The sequence below is a fragment of the Myxine glutinosa genome, chromosome 14, assembly GCF_964187855.1.
Source record: "Myxine glutinosa chromosome 14, kmMyxGlut1.1, whole genome shotgun sequence".
In the NCBI taxonomy this organism is placed as follows: domain Eukaryota; kingdom Metazoa; phylum Chordata; class Myxini; order Myxiniformes; family Myxinidae; genus Myxine; species Myxine glutinosa.
Window position 1 is genome coordinate 62,042,433 of NC_136274.1, and position 15,226 is coordinate 62,057,658.

The 15,226-nt window shown below is 45.3% G+C and overlaps 1 protein-coding gene across 1 annotated transcript in view; it reads left to right on the forward strand.

The window, feature by feature from the left end:
* Positions 1-12,932: 12,932 nt before the first annotated feature.
* Positions 12,933-15,226, forward strand: part of LOC137439839 (centrosomal protein of 85 kDa) — a 58,824-nt gene continuing 56,530 nt past the window's right edge. The window contains exons 1-2 of the mRNA XM_078767997.1: positions 12,933-13,035; positions 13,926-14,074. Coding sequence (XP_078624123.1) covers positions 12,933-13,035; positions 13,926-14,074 — 252 coding nt within the window. The remainder of the gene's footprint in view (positions 13,036-13,925; positions 14,075-15,226) is intronic.

Below are 15,226 nucleotides of genomic sequence, written 5' to 3' on the forward strand. Positions count from 1 at the left end.
ACTACCCATACCTCTAGGCCATCCTGCCAGCCGAAAAATCTTGCCGTGGGACAGTGGAGATGTGGGACTTCTCTCGGTGTGAAGATGTTCCTGGATGTGAATCGGTTTCTGGTCTATTCTAAATCGCTAACAGCGATGTTGCTCCAGTGATGTCGCATTGGGGTCGAGGATTCTACTTTCGTCATTATTTTTTCGTTGATGTCTAATTTATTAATGAAACACTCATAACGATTTGTGAGCATCTCCGAGTAGCATCGAAATACCTTTAACTGGATAAGAGTCAAATTGTTTCCAATTAACAAAATCATTACCTGTATGACCGATTGAATACCAAATGTAGCCTTCTGGGTCGTGTTGTCCAAGCAAAGTGCCAGATATTGGTGAAAAACCTGCTTTTCACGTAACAATCGGGTGATTTTTATGGAGCTGTGGATTTCCTAACTTCCTTAATCCCTCAGATCTGTCTATATTGGATGTTTTGCCATCCACAGTTATAATTTTTTTGCCTTGGATGTTTAGTATTTGCAACAAGGTTTTCCCGAGTTTCCAAATGTTCTGAATGGTTTATCCCGCGTAGCGAATTCAGTGCAGGTTTTCCATCCTCATGACATATTTGTATATTTATGCCTCTGCAGCTGAAGGCCGGGGGAATTACGTTTTCATGTTTTGTCCATCCGTTTATTTTCGGTTGTTTTTGTTACCACGATAACATGTTCCCATTCTCTTTGTCTTTGCCTTTCATGAAATGTGGGAAAACATTCACTGTGGCCTAGGGAAAAGGGCAGTCAGTACAAGATGCTTTAATATCTTATCACACAAAATTTAATCTGGAAATCGTCGGAGGAACACGAGTTCAAATGATTTGGTGCGTTTGCTAGCAAAGGTGTTGTAAAAAAAAAAAACGTGGTGCATTGTAATTATCCCAGGAGAGAGATAAATCAAATGGCTGTCCTGCTTCATGTAATCATAGCAAATATACAGGGGCTTCTTAAATTGTTGACAGTCTGATGGGGCAGCAGTCAGACTGGCATTTTGTGATGATGTGTTTTGTATTGTGCGATTCCTTGTGCTATTAATATGAAACTAGCCGAAACCCGTGGAACATCCACGGAAGGGAGGATGTGGTGTATGGATAGAGTGTACCATTATGGATGGCATAGGGGATTTGCTTGTCCGAGTAAGAGTTAGGAAGAAAGATGAGAATGAAGAGTGCGTATATGAACAACGATCGCCGACACCGGCACAAATGCATGCTCTGGATTGTCCACTCAGTGGACGGCTTGCTTTCGCCTTCGCCTGTCCAATCAGCGGACGGCTTGCTTCGCCTTCGCCCAGCAGACGCCAATACGATGGCGTCGTAAGATGGCATCGTAAGATGGCGTCGTATCGGCAGTTAATCGGATGCTTTTGGGCCCCAACGTCGGCTAATTCAGATTTTTCGAGTATGGCTGTACGTGATAAACAAAGAGCGCGGTTCGTAGATCGTAAATCCATTAGTGCCGTGGGCATCGGGTCACTGGGTGCGGCGTAAAAGGGATAACAAAGTCGAGTCCTTACGCTATTATTATATAGACTAGCCGAAACCCGTGGAACATCCACGGAAGAGAGGATGTGGTGTATGGATAGAGTGTACCATTATGGATGGCATAGGGGATTTGCTTGTCCGAGTAAGAGTTAGGAAGAAAGATGAGAATGAAGAGTGCGTATATGAACAACGATCGCCGACACCGGCACAAATGCATGCTCTGGATTGTCCACTCAGTGGACGGCTTGCTTTCGCCTTCGCCTGTCCAATCAGCGAACGGCTCGCGTCGCCTTCGCCCAGCAGACGCCAATACGGTGGTGTCGTAAGATGGCGTCGTATCGGCCGATAATCGGATGCTTTTGGGTCCCAAAGTCGGCGAATTCAGATTTTTCGAGTATGGCTGTACGTGATAAACAAAGAGCGCGGTTCGTAGATGGAAAATGCATTAGTGCCGTGGGCATCGGGTCACTGGGTGCGGCGTAAAAGGGATAACAAAGTCGAGTCCTTACGGTATTATTATATAGATACTTGTGACTGGTGAAAGCACTAATTGTGGGTCCAATCGGGTTAGTATATTACCGTGGAGTGAGGGAAGGTTAGGAGTATCAAGGGTTGACAGCAATGACATATTACGAAGACATCAATGGAATAATGTATTTGACAAATTGCTTCAAAGATGAATCATGTAATACACCTCATAGTATTACCCTCGCCAGAGGAGAGGGTACCGTATTGCATTTGAGTCAGTTTGTCTGTTTGTCCGCACAGAATAAATATGATTTTCTCTGAAACCGTTGGTCCGATTGATAGGAAATTTTCACCATAGGTGCAACTCCACCTGTAGAATTTTTAAATGATAATCATGACGTCATATGTCACGTGGTGCGGGTGCTATCTTGGAAAAACCGAAAAACGTTGTGCCTCTTTATCTCCGAAAGCGCTGCATAGAAAAATGGAGACATGGCTAATTGTAAAGAACTCTCCATGTGGAATAACATCTGTTAATCATGATGTCATATGTCATAGGTACCTCCGTTATGATGTCATAATTCGACAAATACAAAACTTTATTCGATCAAGATGAAATTTATTGAGCGTCATCTGGGGATACATTGGTGGAGAAAATAAAAAAGATGATGTAATCGGTCACATGGTTTGGCTGCCATATTTGTTTCAACACAAAAGCCTGAAAAACCACTAAAAACACGTCCTGGCGAGGGTCTGCAATCTCTGATTGCTCTTTCTTGTTTGCATCTGTGGCTATTCTAGCTTTCCCTTTTGGTGGTATCCTCCTTATTACTTTCCTACCAGTTTCACTGGAGGTGTCTATAGACTTGCTCTCCGTTTTTTCCATCCGTCCGTCCCACCCGTAGTTTTCCCGACTTTTTCCATTCCCTTTATTAGCCTCCGTTGGACTTGGTCTGAAACAGGGGCTTATGGATTTGGTCTCGTCCATCCGTCCGCCACCATATCTCGGAGATGTTTGAACCGATTTTGTTCATACTTGGCACAAAGACAATACATGATGGTATACATAGGCACTTCATTTTCTTTTGCGAATCAGAGATGGCCGACTGGCGGCCATTTTGTTACTTAAACGTGTCTCCAACAATTTCTCGGAAATGCATGATCCGATTTTGTTCAAACTTGGCACAAGCACAGTGCATGAGGGCATATACATGCACTTCACTTTATTTTGCGATTGATTAAAGATGATCGACTGGTAGACTGGCGGCCATTTTAGTTGTACAACAACAACAACAACAACATGCATTTTAAGGCCATTTTCCCTGCTAGAGCGGGGCTTAGCCTTGCGGTCCCCATGACAATCTTCTCCATTTTGCCCTATTTTCTGCATCTCTCCTTGTTAACCCCCTTGCCCGCATTTCTTCTTCCACCATCTTTAGCCAAGTCTTTCTCGGTCTTCCCCGTCCTCTACTTCCTTCTACATTCATTTCCATCACTCTTCTCAACCAGTCACTTTCATCCTTCCTCAACACATGACCAAACCATCTCAACCTGTTCCTCTTCACAGCATCAATCACAGGCAATATTCCCATCATCTTTCGCAATTCATCATTTGTCTTCCTCTCTCTCAACGATACTCCGCACATCCATCGAACCATTCGCATTTCCACCCTTTCCAGCCTTCGTTGCTGCTCTACGTTCATTACCCATGTCTCGCTCCCATAAATCATAACACTTCTCACACATGCAGTATACACCTTTCCCTTCAGCTTCAGCGACACTCCCCTCCTCATCAGCACGCCACTCAGTTCCCGAAACTTCTTCCATGCACATCTCACTCGAGCAACCGTTGCCGAGTCTGATCCACCTTCTCCATTCAGCATGTCTCCGAGGTAGCAAAATGTTTTCACACCTTCCAGCTTCACGCCGTCTCCGAGATCCAACTCAACATTTCCTCCATCTGCAGCTCCCTCTGTGCACACCTTACATTTGAATGTAGCTGCCACACTGGTAAATGACCCTCTCAGACCACTACATTTTTGATGAACCCACTCAGCGCACATTGTACAATTAATGGAGTTCACTCCGACACCCTTCCTGCACACAGCACACGGCCACTTCCCAGTTCTTTCCACCTCACCACATGCTTTTTTTTTTTTTTTTTGTATACAAGATCGAGGCTCGTGAAAGAGCTGACATTAATCACACAAAAAGACAAACCGACACACAAAAAACAAGGGGAGCGGCAGACAAGATGGGGAGAGAGGGGGAAGGACACAAACACAACATTTGAGAGCAGGGACATCGGGAGGACTTGGGGGGAGGTGGGAGAGGAATAAAACATATGAACACTGCAAGGACTCTGGGGTGAATTACCGGGGGTAGAAAAGATCAAGGTTTTCGATGGGGGAAGATAAGAGATGGTGGTGAACAGCTGTTTTAAAGACCTGGAGGGAGGAGTGGGATTGAAGGGAGTGGGGGAATTTGTTCAAACTGAGGGAGTTCTGAGGGAGTTCACGTTTACCACTTGCCATCACCTTCATCTTTCCGATATTCACCTTCAGACCTTTTGTCTCCATACATTCCTTCCACTTGTTCATCTTTTCCTTCAGTCCATCCATACTTTCCGCAATCAACACCAGATCATCTGCATACAACAACTCCCACGGTAAACCCTCCTTTACGTTCTGAGCCAGCACCTCCATCACAGCTACAAATAGTAGTGGACTTAGTACCGACCCCTGATGCACTCCCACCTTCACCTCAAACTCACCACTGTTCCCGTCCTTCGTCCTTACAGCTGTGCGCGCTCTTTTGTACATTGCCATCACCACTCTGATCAACCATTCCTCCACTCCTAACTTCCTCAATGCCCATGTCAATACTTTGCGTGGAACCCTATCGAATGCTTTCTCCAGATCAACAAACCCAAGAAACAACTTCTTCCTCTTCTCCATGTACTTCTCCTGCAACTGCCTCACAATGAAAAGCGCGTCTGTCGTTCCTCTTCCTGGCATAAATCCAAACTGCATTTCGTCGATCTTCACTTTCTTCCTTATCCTCCTCTCCAACACCCTTTCCAATACCTTCATTCCATGCTCCAATAACTTTATCGCTCGGTACGAGCCACACTCCAGAGGGTCACCTTTCCCCTTATATAGAGGGACGAGGGTACTCAGTTCCCAATCCACTGGAATGCGGCCTTCTTTCACCACCAGATTACAGATCTCTGTCATTCTCTTCACACCCCAACTTCCTGCTGCCTTCAACATATCTCCCACAACTCCCGTCGGCCCTCCCGCTTTTCCACTCTTCATTGCTTTCATCGCTTCCTCAACTTCCTTCTCAGTTATCTTCTCTGCCGGTCCGAAAACTGGGTTACTCTCGATGTTGCCATCCCATTCATTCTCTGTATTCAACAGCATTTCCATATATCTTTTCCATCTTCCTTTAATTCCATCTGGGTCGACAACGATTTGTCCCACTTCATCCTTCAAGCAACTCACCCCCATCACATCACACCTCTCTGTTGCTATCTGCTTTGCAGTCCTGAATACTGCTTTCTGACCCTCTTCCGAATCCAAGCGTTCTCCGAACATTTTCCTACATGCCTCCTGCGCCTTTGCTACCTCTTTCTTTGCAGCCTTCCTGGCTGCCTTATAACTTTCATGCTCTGCTGTTTCTGCTCCCGTACCCTTCGCCTTCTGCCACTCCTTGAACTTCTTCCTCTTCTCGTCAAGCCTCTTTCCAACTTCATCATCCCACCACCATGTTTCCGAGTGCCTCGGTGGTCCTTTTGTCCATCCACATACCTCACCAACGGCTCCCAACAGACTAGCTATCTTTGACATCCAACCACTTTCAAGCTCAACCACATCATTCTCTACCCGACTCAGCCTCTCTTTTAATGCCTCCCTTACTGTCACCTCTTTCAACCTCCACACCTTCATTCTCGGTTGGTACTTCACCCGCCGAGCTCTCCTCACACCTTTCACCCTTATGTCGCAGACAACCAAGTGGTGCTGTGAAACAGCCTCCTCCCCCGGGATCACCTTTGTGTCCCGGAGGTGCCCCCTATCTCGCCTAAGCACCATCAGGTAGTCAACGGTTGTCGTCGACCCACCTGACGTGTATGTAACAAGCTTATTATCCTCTTTCTGGAACTGAGTATTACAAATCAACAAATCAGCTCCATCAGCAAACTCCAAAATCCTTTCACCTTCTCCATTTCTCACACCATATCCGTAACCCCCATGAACTCCCTCAAAACCATCCATACTCCTTCCCACATGTCCATTCAGGTCTCCTCCCACCACAACAACTTCCTCATCTTTCACGTTTTCCATCAGCTTCTCTATCGCACACCAGAACTTGTCCTTCTCTTCATCGCTTCAACCAACCTGCGGAGCATATCCCGAGATGACGTTCACCAAGAGCTTTCCAATCATCATTTTCACCATCATCAACCTATCACTCACTCTAGTCACACTCACCACACTGTCTACAAACTCCTCAGAAAACAGGACACCAACACCATTCACGCCCTCCAGGCACCCTTGCCACATAAACGTGTATTTCTGTCCCTGCCTACCCTTCACCATTCTCACACCACTTCCCTTCCCTCTCGTCTCCTGCACACAACATATGTCCACTCTTCTTCTGACCAATACTTCCACCACTTCTCCTGATCTCCCTGTCATTGTCCCATTTTAGTTGTACAAAACCCGATATTGACCACATCCTCAACCATTTCTCGGACATGCATTTACCGATCTTATTCAAATTTGGCACACAGATTATGAATGATGGGTTATATAAGCACGTCTTTGCTTTTTCAAGATTAGATCCAAGATGGCCGACAGGCCGCCAATTTGTTACTTAAACGTGTCCCCATCCATTTCTCGGACATGCATAGACCGATTTTCCTCAAACTTGACACAAAGACGACACATGAGTATGCATATGCAAAAGATTTTGTTTTGTCATCCGACCAAAGATGGCCGACTGACGGCCTTTAACTCCGTACAGCAAAACTACTAAAACCACGGCAGGAGCTATGACATTTTGTCTTTTTCTTCTTGTTTCATATTCAACTGAAACTTTGTACATGGCTTTATTATGTTAAGATAGAGAACATGCTCAGGTCTCAGGGCATTTCATCAATTTTTCAGAGTTATGCCCTTTTCAGACTTAGACAATATCACATCGGTAGGGCAAATGTATTGCAGAGCAATTCTCCCTCTTGGTATTCTTTCTTTATAATCCTCAGGCCACCTTTTCTCGAATATGATGATTATGTCGAGTGTTCTCGACTGAGGAAGTTGTTGTGGTAGGAGGAGACCTAAATGGACATGTGGGAAGGAGTATGGATGGTTTTGAGGGAGTTCATGGGGGTTACGGATATGGTGTGAGAAATGGAGAAGGGGAAAGGATTTTGGAGTTTGCTGATGGAGCTGATTTGTTGATTTGTAATACTCAGTTCCAGAAAGAGAATAATAAGCTTGTTACACACACGTCAGGTGGGTCGACGACAACAGTTGACTACCTGATGGTGCGTAGGCGAGATAGGGGGCACCTCCGGGACACAAAGGTGATGCCGGGGGAGGAGGCTGTTTCACAGCACCACTTGGTTGTCTGCGACATAAGGGTGAAAGGTGCGAGGAGAGCTCGGCGGGTGAAGTACCAACCGAGAATGAAGGTGTGGAGGTTGAAAGAGGTGACAGTAAGAGATGCATTAAAAGAGAGGCCGAGTAGGTTAGAGGATGAATGTGGTTGAGCTTGAAAGTGGTTGGATGTCAATGAAAGCTAGTCTGTTCGGAGCCGTAGGTGAGGTATGTGGATGGACAAAAGGACCACCGAGGCACTCGGAAACATGGTGGTGGGATGATGAAGTTGGAAAGAGGATTGATGAGAAGAGGAAGAAGTTCAAGGAGTGGCAGAAGGCGAAGGGTACGGGAGCAGAAACAGCAGAGCATGAAAGTTATAAGGCAGCCAAGAAGGCTGCAAAGAAAGAGGTAGCAAAGGCGCAGGAGGCATGTAGGAAAATGTTCGGAGAACGCTTGGATTCGGAAGAGGGTCAGAGAGCAGTATTCAGGATTGCAAAGCAGATAGCGAAAGAGAGGTGTGATGTGATGGGGGTGAGTTGCTTGAAGGATGAAGTGGGACAAATCGTTGTGGACCCAGATGGAATTAAAGGAAGATGGAAAAGATATATGGAAATGCTGTTGAATACAGAGAATGAATGGGATGGCAACATAGAGAGTAACCCAGTTTTAGGACCGGCAGAGAAGATAACTGAGAAGGAAGTTGAGGAAGCGATAAAAGCAATGAAGAGTAGAAAAGCGGGAGGGCCGACGGGAGTTGTGGGAGATATGTTGAAGGCAGCAGGAAGTTGGGGTGTGAAGAGAATGACAGAGATCTGTAATCTGGCGGTGAAAGAAGGCCGCATTCCAGTGGATTGGGAACCTATTACCCTCGTCCCTCGATACAAGGGGAAAGGTGACCCTCTAGAGTGTGGCTCGTACCGAGCGATAGTTATTGGAGCATGGAATGAAGGTATTGGAAAGGGTGTTGGAGAGGAGGATAAGGAAGAAAGTGAAGATCGACGAAATGCAGTTTGGATTTATGCCAGGAAGAGGAACGACAGACGTGCTTTTTATTGTGAGGCAGTTGCAGGAGAAGGCGTCTTGGCGTCAGGAAGGGCATCAGGCCATAAAAACATTGCCTCAAACAGGGAACCATGTTTGTCATGGGGCCCGCAAGGCTAACCCCCGCTCTAGCGGTGAAAAATGGCCTGAAAACGATCATTCATTCATTCAGTTGCAGGAGAAGTACATGGAGAAGAGGAAAAAGTTGTTTCTTGGGTTTGTTGATCTGGAGAAAGCATTCGATAGGGTTCCACGCAAAGTATTGACATGGGCAATGAGGAAGTTAGGAGTGGAGGAATGGTTGATCAGAGTAGTGATGGCAATGTACAAAAGAGCGCGCACAGCTGTAAGGATGAAGGACGGGAACAGTGATGAGTTTGAGGTGAAGGTGGGAGTGCATCAGGGGTCGGTACTAAGTCCACTACTATTTGTAGCTGTGATGGAGGTGCTGGCTCAGAACGTAAAGGAGGGTTTACCGTGGGAGTTGTTGTATGCAGATGATCTCGTGTTGATTGCGGAAAGTATGGATGGACTGAAGGAAAAGATGAACAAGTGGAAGGAATGTATGGAGACAAAAGGTCTGAAGGTGAATATCGGAAAGACGAAGGTGATGGCAAGTGGCAAAGCATGTGGTGAGGTGGGAAGAACTGGGAAGTGGCCCTGTGCTGTGTGCAGGAAGGGTGTCGGAGTGAACTCCATTCAATGTACAATGTGCGCTGAGTGGGTTCATCAAAAATGTAGTGGTCTGAGAGGGTCATTAACCAGTGTGGCAGCTACATTCAAATGTAAGGTGTGCACAGAGGGAGCTGCAGATGGAGGAAATGTTGAGTTGGATCTTGGAGACGGCGTGAAGCTGGAAGGTGTGAAAACATTTTGCTACCTCGGAGACATGCTGAATGGAGAAGGTGGATCAGACTCGGCAACGGTTGCTAGAGTGAGATGTGCATGGAACAAGTTTCGGGAACTGAGTGGCATGCTGATGAGGAGGGGAGTGTCGTTGAAGCTGAAGGGAAAGGTGTATGCTGCATGTGTGAGAAGTGTTATGATTTATGGGAGTGAGACATGGGTAATGAACGTAGAGCAGCAACGAAGGTTGGAAAGGGTGGAAATGCGAATGGTTCGATGGATGTGCGGAGTATCGTTGAGAGAGAGGAAGACAAATGATGAATTGCGAAAAATGATGGGAATAGAGCCTATGATTGATGCTGTGAAGAGGAACAGGTTGAGATGGTTTGGTCATGGGTTGAGGAAGGATGAAAGTGACTGGTTGAGAAGACTGATGGAAATGAATGTAGAAAGAAGTAGAGGACGGGGAAGACCGAGAAAGACTTGGCTAAAGATGGTGGAAGAAGAAATGCGGGCAAGGGGGTTAACAAGGAGAGATGCAGAAAATAGGGCAAGATGGAGAAGATTGTCATGGGGACCGCAAGGCTAACCCCTGCTCTATGATGGAAAATGGCCTTAACATGCATGTTGTTGTTCTCGGGCAATGATGGCATTGCCTTTCTATGGCTGCGATACACGGGTAAGTGTGTGTCCAGACGGGGGGGGAGGGATCGCCACTCCTCTCCGTCCCTCTGCTGGCCGTTGGGGAATTCACCGTCTTCCGCCAGTGCTGTTGGAGTCAACTGGACTCTCATCCACCATATGTGCAGAGCCATCTGCCATTTAAACCGCATGGCTGCAGACCGTTACCCTGGTAAGGGGGGTTGACAGGTACTACACCTCACCCACAGGTGACCTGGGGTTATGCAAGGCAGGGGCATCCATCTCCCTGAGGTATCAGAAGACACCTGCATACCCAATATATTCTCTAATACGAGGTGTGTTCAAAAAGTATGCGACCTTAATTTGTCGTGCGTAAACAAATGAAGCTAGGGAGGCGTTGATTGGTGCACGTATGTAGGCGATCCTAATGCGCACGCGTGAATTTTTTCCCACCTGCAGTCATTCGACGGCAGACCGCCGATGAGTGAGGAAATGTAAGTGAGCGCCGTCGGATTTTCGTTTTTGACAAAATGACGGAAAAACTTGAACAACGCTACTGCATCAAATTTTGTGTAAAGCTTGGCGATTCCCAAGTGGAAACGATCCGCAAGATTCAACAGGCCTTCGGGGACGAAGCAATGAGCACCACACAGATAAAGGAGTGGTACAACCGCTTCAAAGATGGCCGCACATCAGTGGAGAGTGAAGCACGTTCGGGTAGGCCCTCAACATCCTGAAATGAGATCGTCATTGACCAATTGAGGACCCTGGTGATGCAGGATCGTCGAATCACGATCAGAGAACTTGCAGACGAGGTGGGCGTCAGCATTGGATCCATTCATTCCATTATGAAGGAGGATTTGGGCTTCAGGAGAATCTCAGCGAAGTTCGTACCAAAGCTGCTAACGATTGAGCAGAAGCAACTCCGTTTGGAGATCGCACAGGACATGCTGGAGACTGAACAGCGATCCCAGCTTCCTCAACACAGTGATCACTGGCGATGAGTCCTGGGTTTATGGGTACGACCCAGAAACCAAGTTGCAGTCATCACAATGGAAGCATCCAACATCCCCAAGGCCAAAAAAAGCAAGGCCAGGTCCGCAGCAATGTCAAAGTCATGCTGACCGTCTTCTTCGACTCCAGTGGCGTGGTTCATCACGAGTACGCACCACACGGCACAACCATCACCAAGGAGTATTACCAAGAGGTTCTGCGTCGCCTTCGTAACGCTGTGCGACGCAAACGGCCGGACCTGTGGGCAGCGGGCAATTGGCAGCTCCATCACGATAACGCACCCGCCCATTCTTCACATTTGATACAGAGTTTCTTGGCCAAACACAACACACCTGTGCTTCGTCAGGCTCCCTACTCTCCCGACATGGCTCCGTGTGACTTCTGGCTTTTCTCCAAGCTGAAAATGCCCCTGAAAGGGACCAGATTTCAGTCCAGAGAAGACATCATGCGGAATGTGACGGACCAGCTGCGCGCCATCCCAAAAGAGGCGTTCCAGCGCTGCTTCCGACAGTGGCAGAACCGTTGGGAGAAGTGTGTGGCAGCCCAAGGGGACTACTTTGAAGGAGATTAGTGTAAGTTTGTTGTATCTGGATACGAGTATTTTTTATGAACAAAGGTCGGATACTTTTTGAACACACCTCGTATAGCTGGTTTATTAGCCAAGATTAATTTTACTTATTTCTAAAATGCTGCTGTTGCCAGTTCAGGAGGTTTCATTTCGTGGTTTCTCAAAGTTGTTTTTAAATTTGCACAATTTTCTAGTTGGTGACATTGTGGACATGGACAAGCTTTTTAATACATTCCTGATAAGCACAACCACATATTGGCTCAAACTGTGATCATGTGTAAAATCTGAGGGAATCTTGACAGTTCATGGGCTGACTTGTGCCTCCATTTCTCTTGCGAACCAAGAGTGGTGTCATGTCGATTATACAGGTGCAAATCTTGGAGCTGTCTTCATCGTTACACGAGGGAAGAGACACAAGTTTACAAAAACAAGATAGTAGGGAAGTTGGGGAGAAAATGAAAAGGTTTATTGTCTGCCAAAAGACCCTAAGGTTCTTTTACCGATCGATGTCCAACCGGCAAGTGGGTGAAGTCCAAACTTGCATTTATTTAAAAGAAAGCACAAGCGATGCACACAGCACTCTGGGAAAGCATTTTACACAGCAAAGCAGAGTCTGATAACTGGCTTTTCTTCTCCTCCTCCCTCTTCTTTATTCCTTACTACTTGTACACAATTGGAGCAAGAACTTCCGCAAAAGCTCCTCCCTCTACAACTTACTCACAATTACTGGACATTTCGTTTACCAGGCACTGCTCAAAATTGCTCATTCATCAAAGTCCAGAAGTAACCAGAAATCTCCGGAACTCTGGTGATCTTTCCATATGGCTTAAAGTATAAGTACAATATTATAATTAGCAGCACTTGTACTCCACTCAACTGTTAGAACATACATCTTGCCTCAACAAACATTGCAGAGGCATATATAATAAACAAATAGGTTTCATATTGAATCATAAGCCTGTTTGGGAGCAGAACATGTATATGGCAGCTTATATCACTCCAAGTGCCCCGTCACAGCACGATTTGCACATGAAAACAAAGCACCATTTTCCAAATCCAATGTTTTATTATTATGGACAGTCACGGCTCGTGGAGAAGCCTAACCAAAAGTACACAACGGACCACGACCTAACCAAATGAAAAGAACAGTAGGAAGACACGGGAACACGCAAACGGTAGTGTTGAGGGACAAAATAATGGGAGACTTGGAGAGATACTGGACATGGGTAAGAATAAGAGCAAGGAGAGGACTTGGGGTGAACAATATGGATACAGGCACAAACACTCATTCACCGAAGTTGGAAAACCTGGAAACTTGGAAAGAGGTGGGCTTGGGGAGGATTAATGGGGGATAACCTAAGATGGTTGTGAACAGCCATCTTGAAGCCCCAGAAGGAAGAATGAGATTTAGGAAGTTGAGGATGCAGAGTCTGGATTTTGGAAGTTTCATCCGAAGGGGTTTACTGGCACACTGTGTGCACCCTGCGGAAACCTGGGGAGGGAACAGCGCACGTAAAGGGCAGAGTTTGCATTGGGCAAGTCATCGGCTTCATTGAGGGAGATACCAATGATTTTGAAGGCCTTGGTTCCTAACAAAATCCCCAATCCGCTTTCTTATCCTCTGTGTATACTTTATAATAAAGCATATTTAAAGTGGGATGATGGAGACTGTATTCTATAACGTCTGGGGATTTCCACTTTTTTATGGTGCACTTTCAAAATAACATTTGTCTTGCTGAGACAAGTAGGACCATTTTTATATTACTGTCACAGGTTGGACCATCGCAAAATTGGGTCACAAAAGATGATTTTTTTTTTCTATGTGAAGGGGGTCGCAAAATTATGGTGCGGCACATACACAAGTGTGGCTTATGCATGGCAATTTGTGGTATGTGGTTTCCCCAATAAAGATCATAGCTGATGGTTAGGCTCCAACATTTGAGTGACTGAACTTCTTCAAGAGGAGAGCCAGCATGAGAGTGTGAATAATTGAAACATATATGGCGTTCTAAGTGTAGGACCAGCTCATGATTATATCAAGGTCTGCAGATAGGGGAGAGACTGTTTATCTGAAGGATGAAGGATGCCATAGCACGGGGTGGAGTCATCATCAGAGGATTTTCCAGATGAAAGTTTGGTGCTGTCTTCCAAAATTAGAATCCTCATAAAGTCCCTTATATCTCCTTTTTGCTCAAAGATTTCCAACCGTGACAAGCACATGGCGAGCCTCAAGCACAAGTGCCAGAAGGAAGCAGCCAGAAGGAAGCAGCTGCACGACAGGAGCAACAGAAAAAGGCACAGAACCTGGAGAGGTACCTGGCAGGGCTGCCTACAGTGGAAGAGCATCAGAAAATTTCACTACAGGTATGGAGTTTTTAAGTTTATACTGCAGGTATGGAGCTCAAGTGGAACGTTTTATATTTCCTGAACAGGTGTTTTTAGGCTGTGCTTGAGTGTTTGCCAGCACAGGTCTGAAACGTGACTGCATTGAATTATGAAACTATTATGGACAAGTGCAGATACATTCAAAGTACACTGCCCCCATGCCAAATAATAAAAAAAACCAACAGCGCGGCATTGCCGGGGCGCCCGAGGCGCCCGGCAATACCGCAGTGCAGCTCCAAGAGACTGCATTGGGAGGGAGAATGAATGAATGAATGATCGTTTTTAAGGCCATTTTCCCTGCTAGAGCGGGGGTTAGCCTTGCTGGCCCCATGACAATCATGGTTCCCTGTTTGAGGCAATGTTTTTATGGCCGGATGCCCTTCCTGACGCCAACCCTTAGTCGCCTCTTACGATGCGCAGGGATATAATTGATTGATTAATTGTTTAATTAAAATCAATAAAAGATTATCACAAAATATTTTCTTAATCAATTGGCTAATAGCATAACTAAACCACTCGTGCTTCATCCGAAGATGTATCTTGTAGAAATTTAATTAAATAAGTCGTTAATAAAAAATTAAAAAATTAATTAATTAATCAATAAATAATTAATCGATTAAATGATTAATCAATAAATCAAAAATATCCTTGATAGCCACATCACTTGGTCACTCATGTCCAAATATTAGCTTCCTAGCTCAAAAGGTGCCTGAGATATTGGCCAAATGAGAAAGAATATAAATAAATGATTAATAATGAAAAAAAAAAAAAAAAATCATTAAAAAATTAAATTATTAATCACTTCGGTCATAGAACACATAAACCACCAGCATTTCATCAGAATCTGTAACTGAAAAAAAAACATTTTTAGTCCTTAATCGAATAATTCAATAATTAATCGATTAATTGATTAATTAATAAATCAAAAATAGCCTTTGCAGCCAAATCACCTGGTCATTGGCATGTCCAAATATCAGCTTCCTAACTGAAAAGGTGCCTGAGTTAATGGTCAGAAGAGAAAGGAAATTTAATTAATTAAATAAGTACTTAATTAATCGCTAATAATTAAATAACTCCTCAATTAATTGATCAAAAAACAAAAAATACGTTTTTGACAAAGGACTTGCTCAC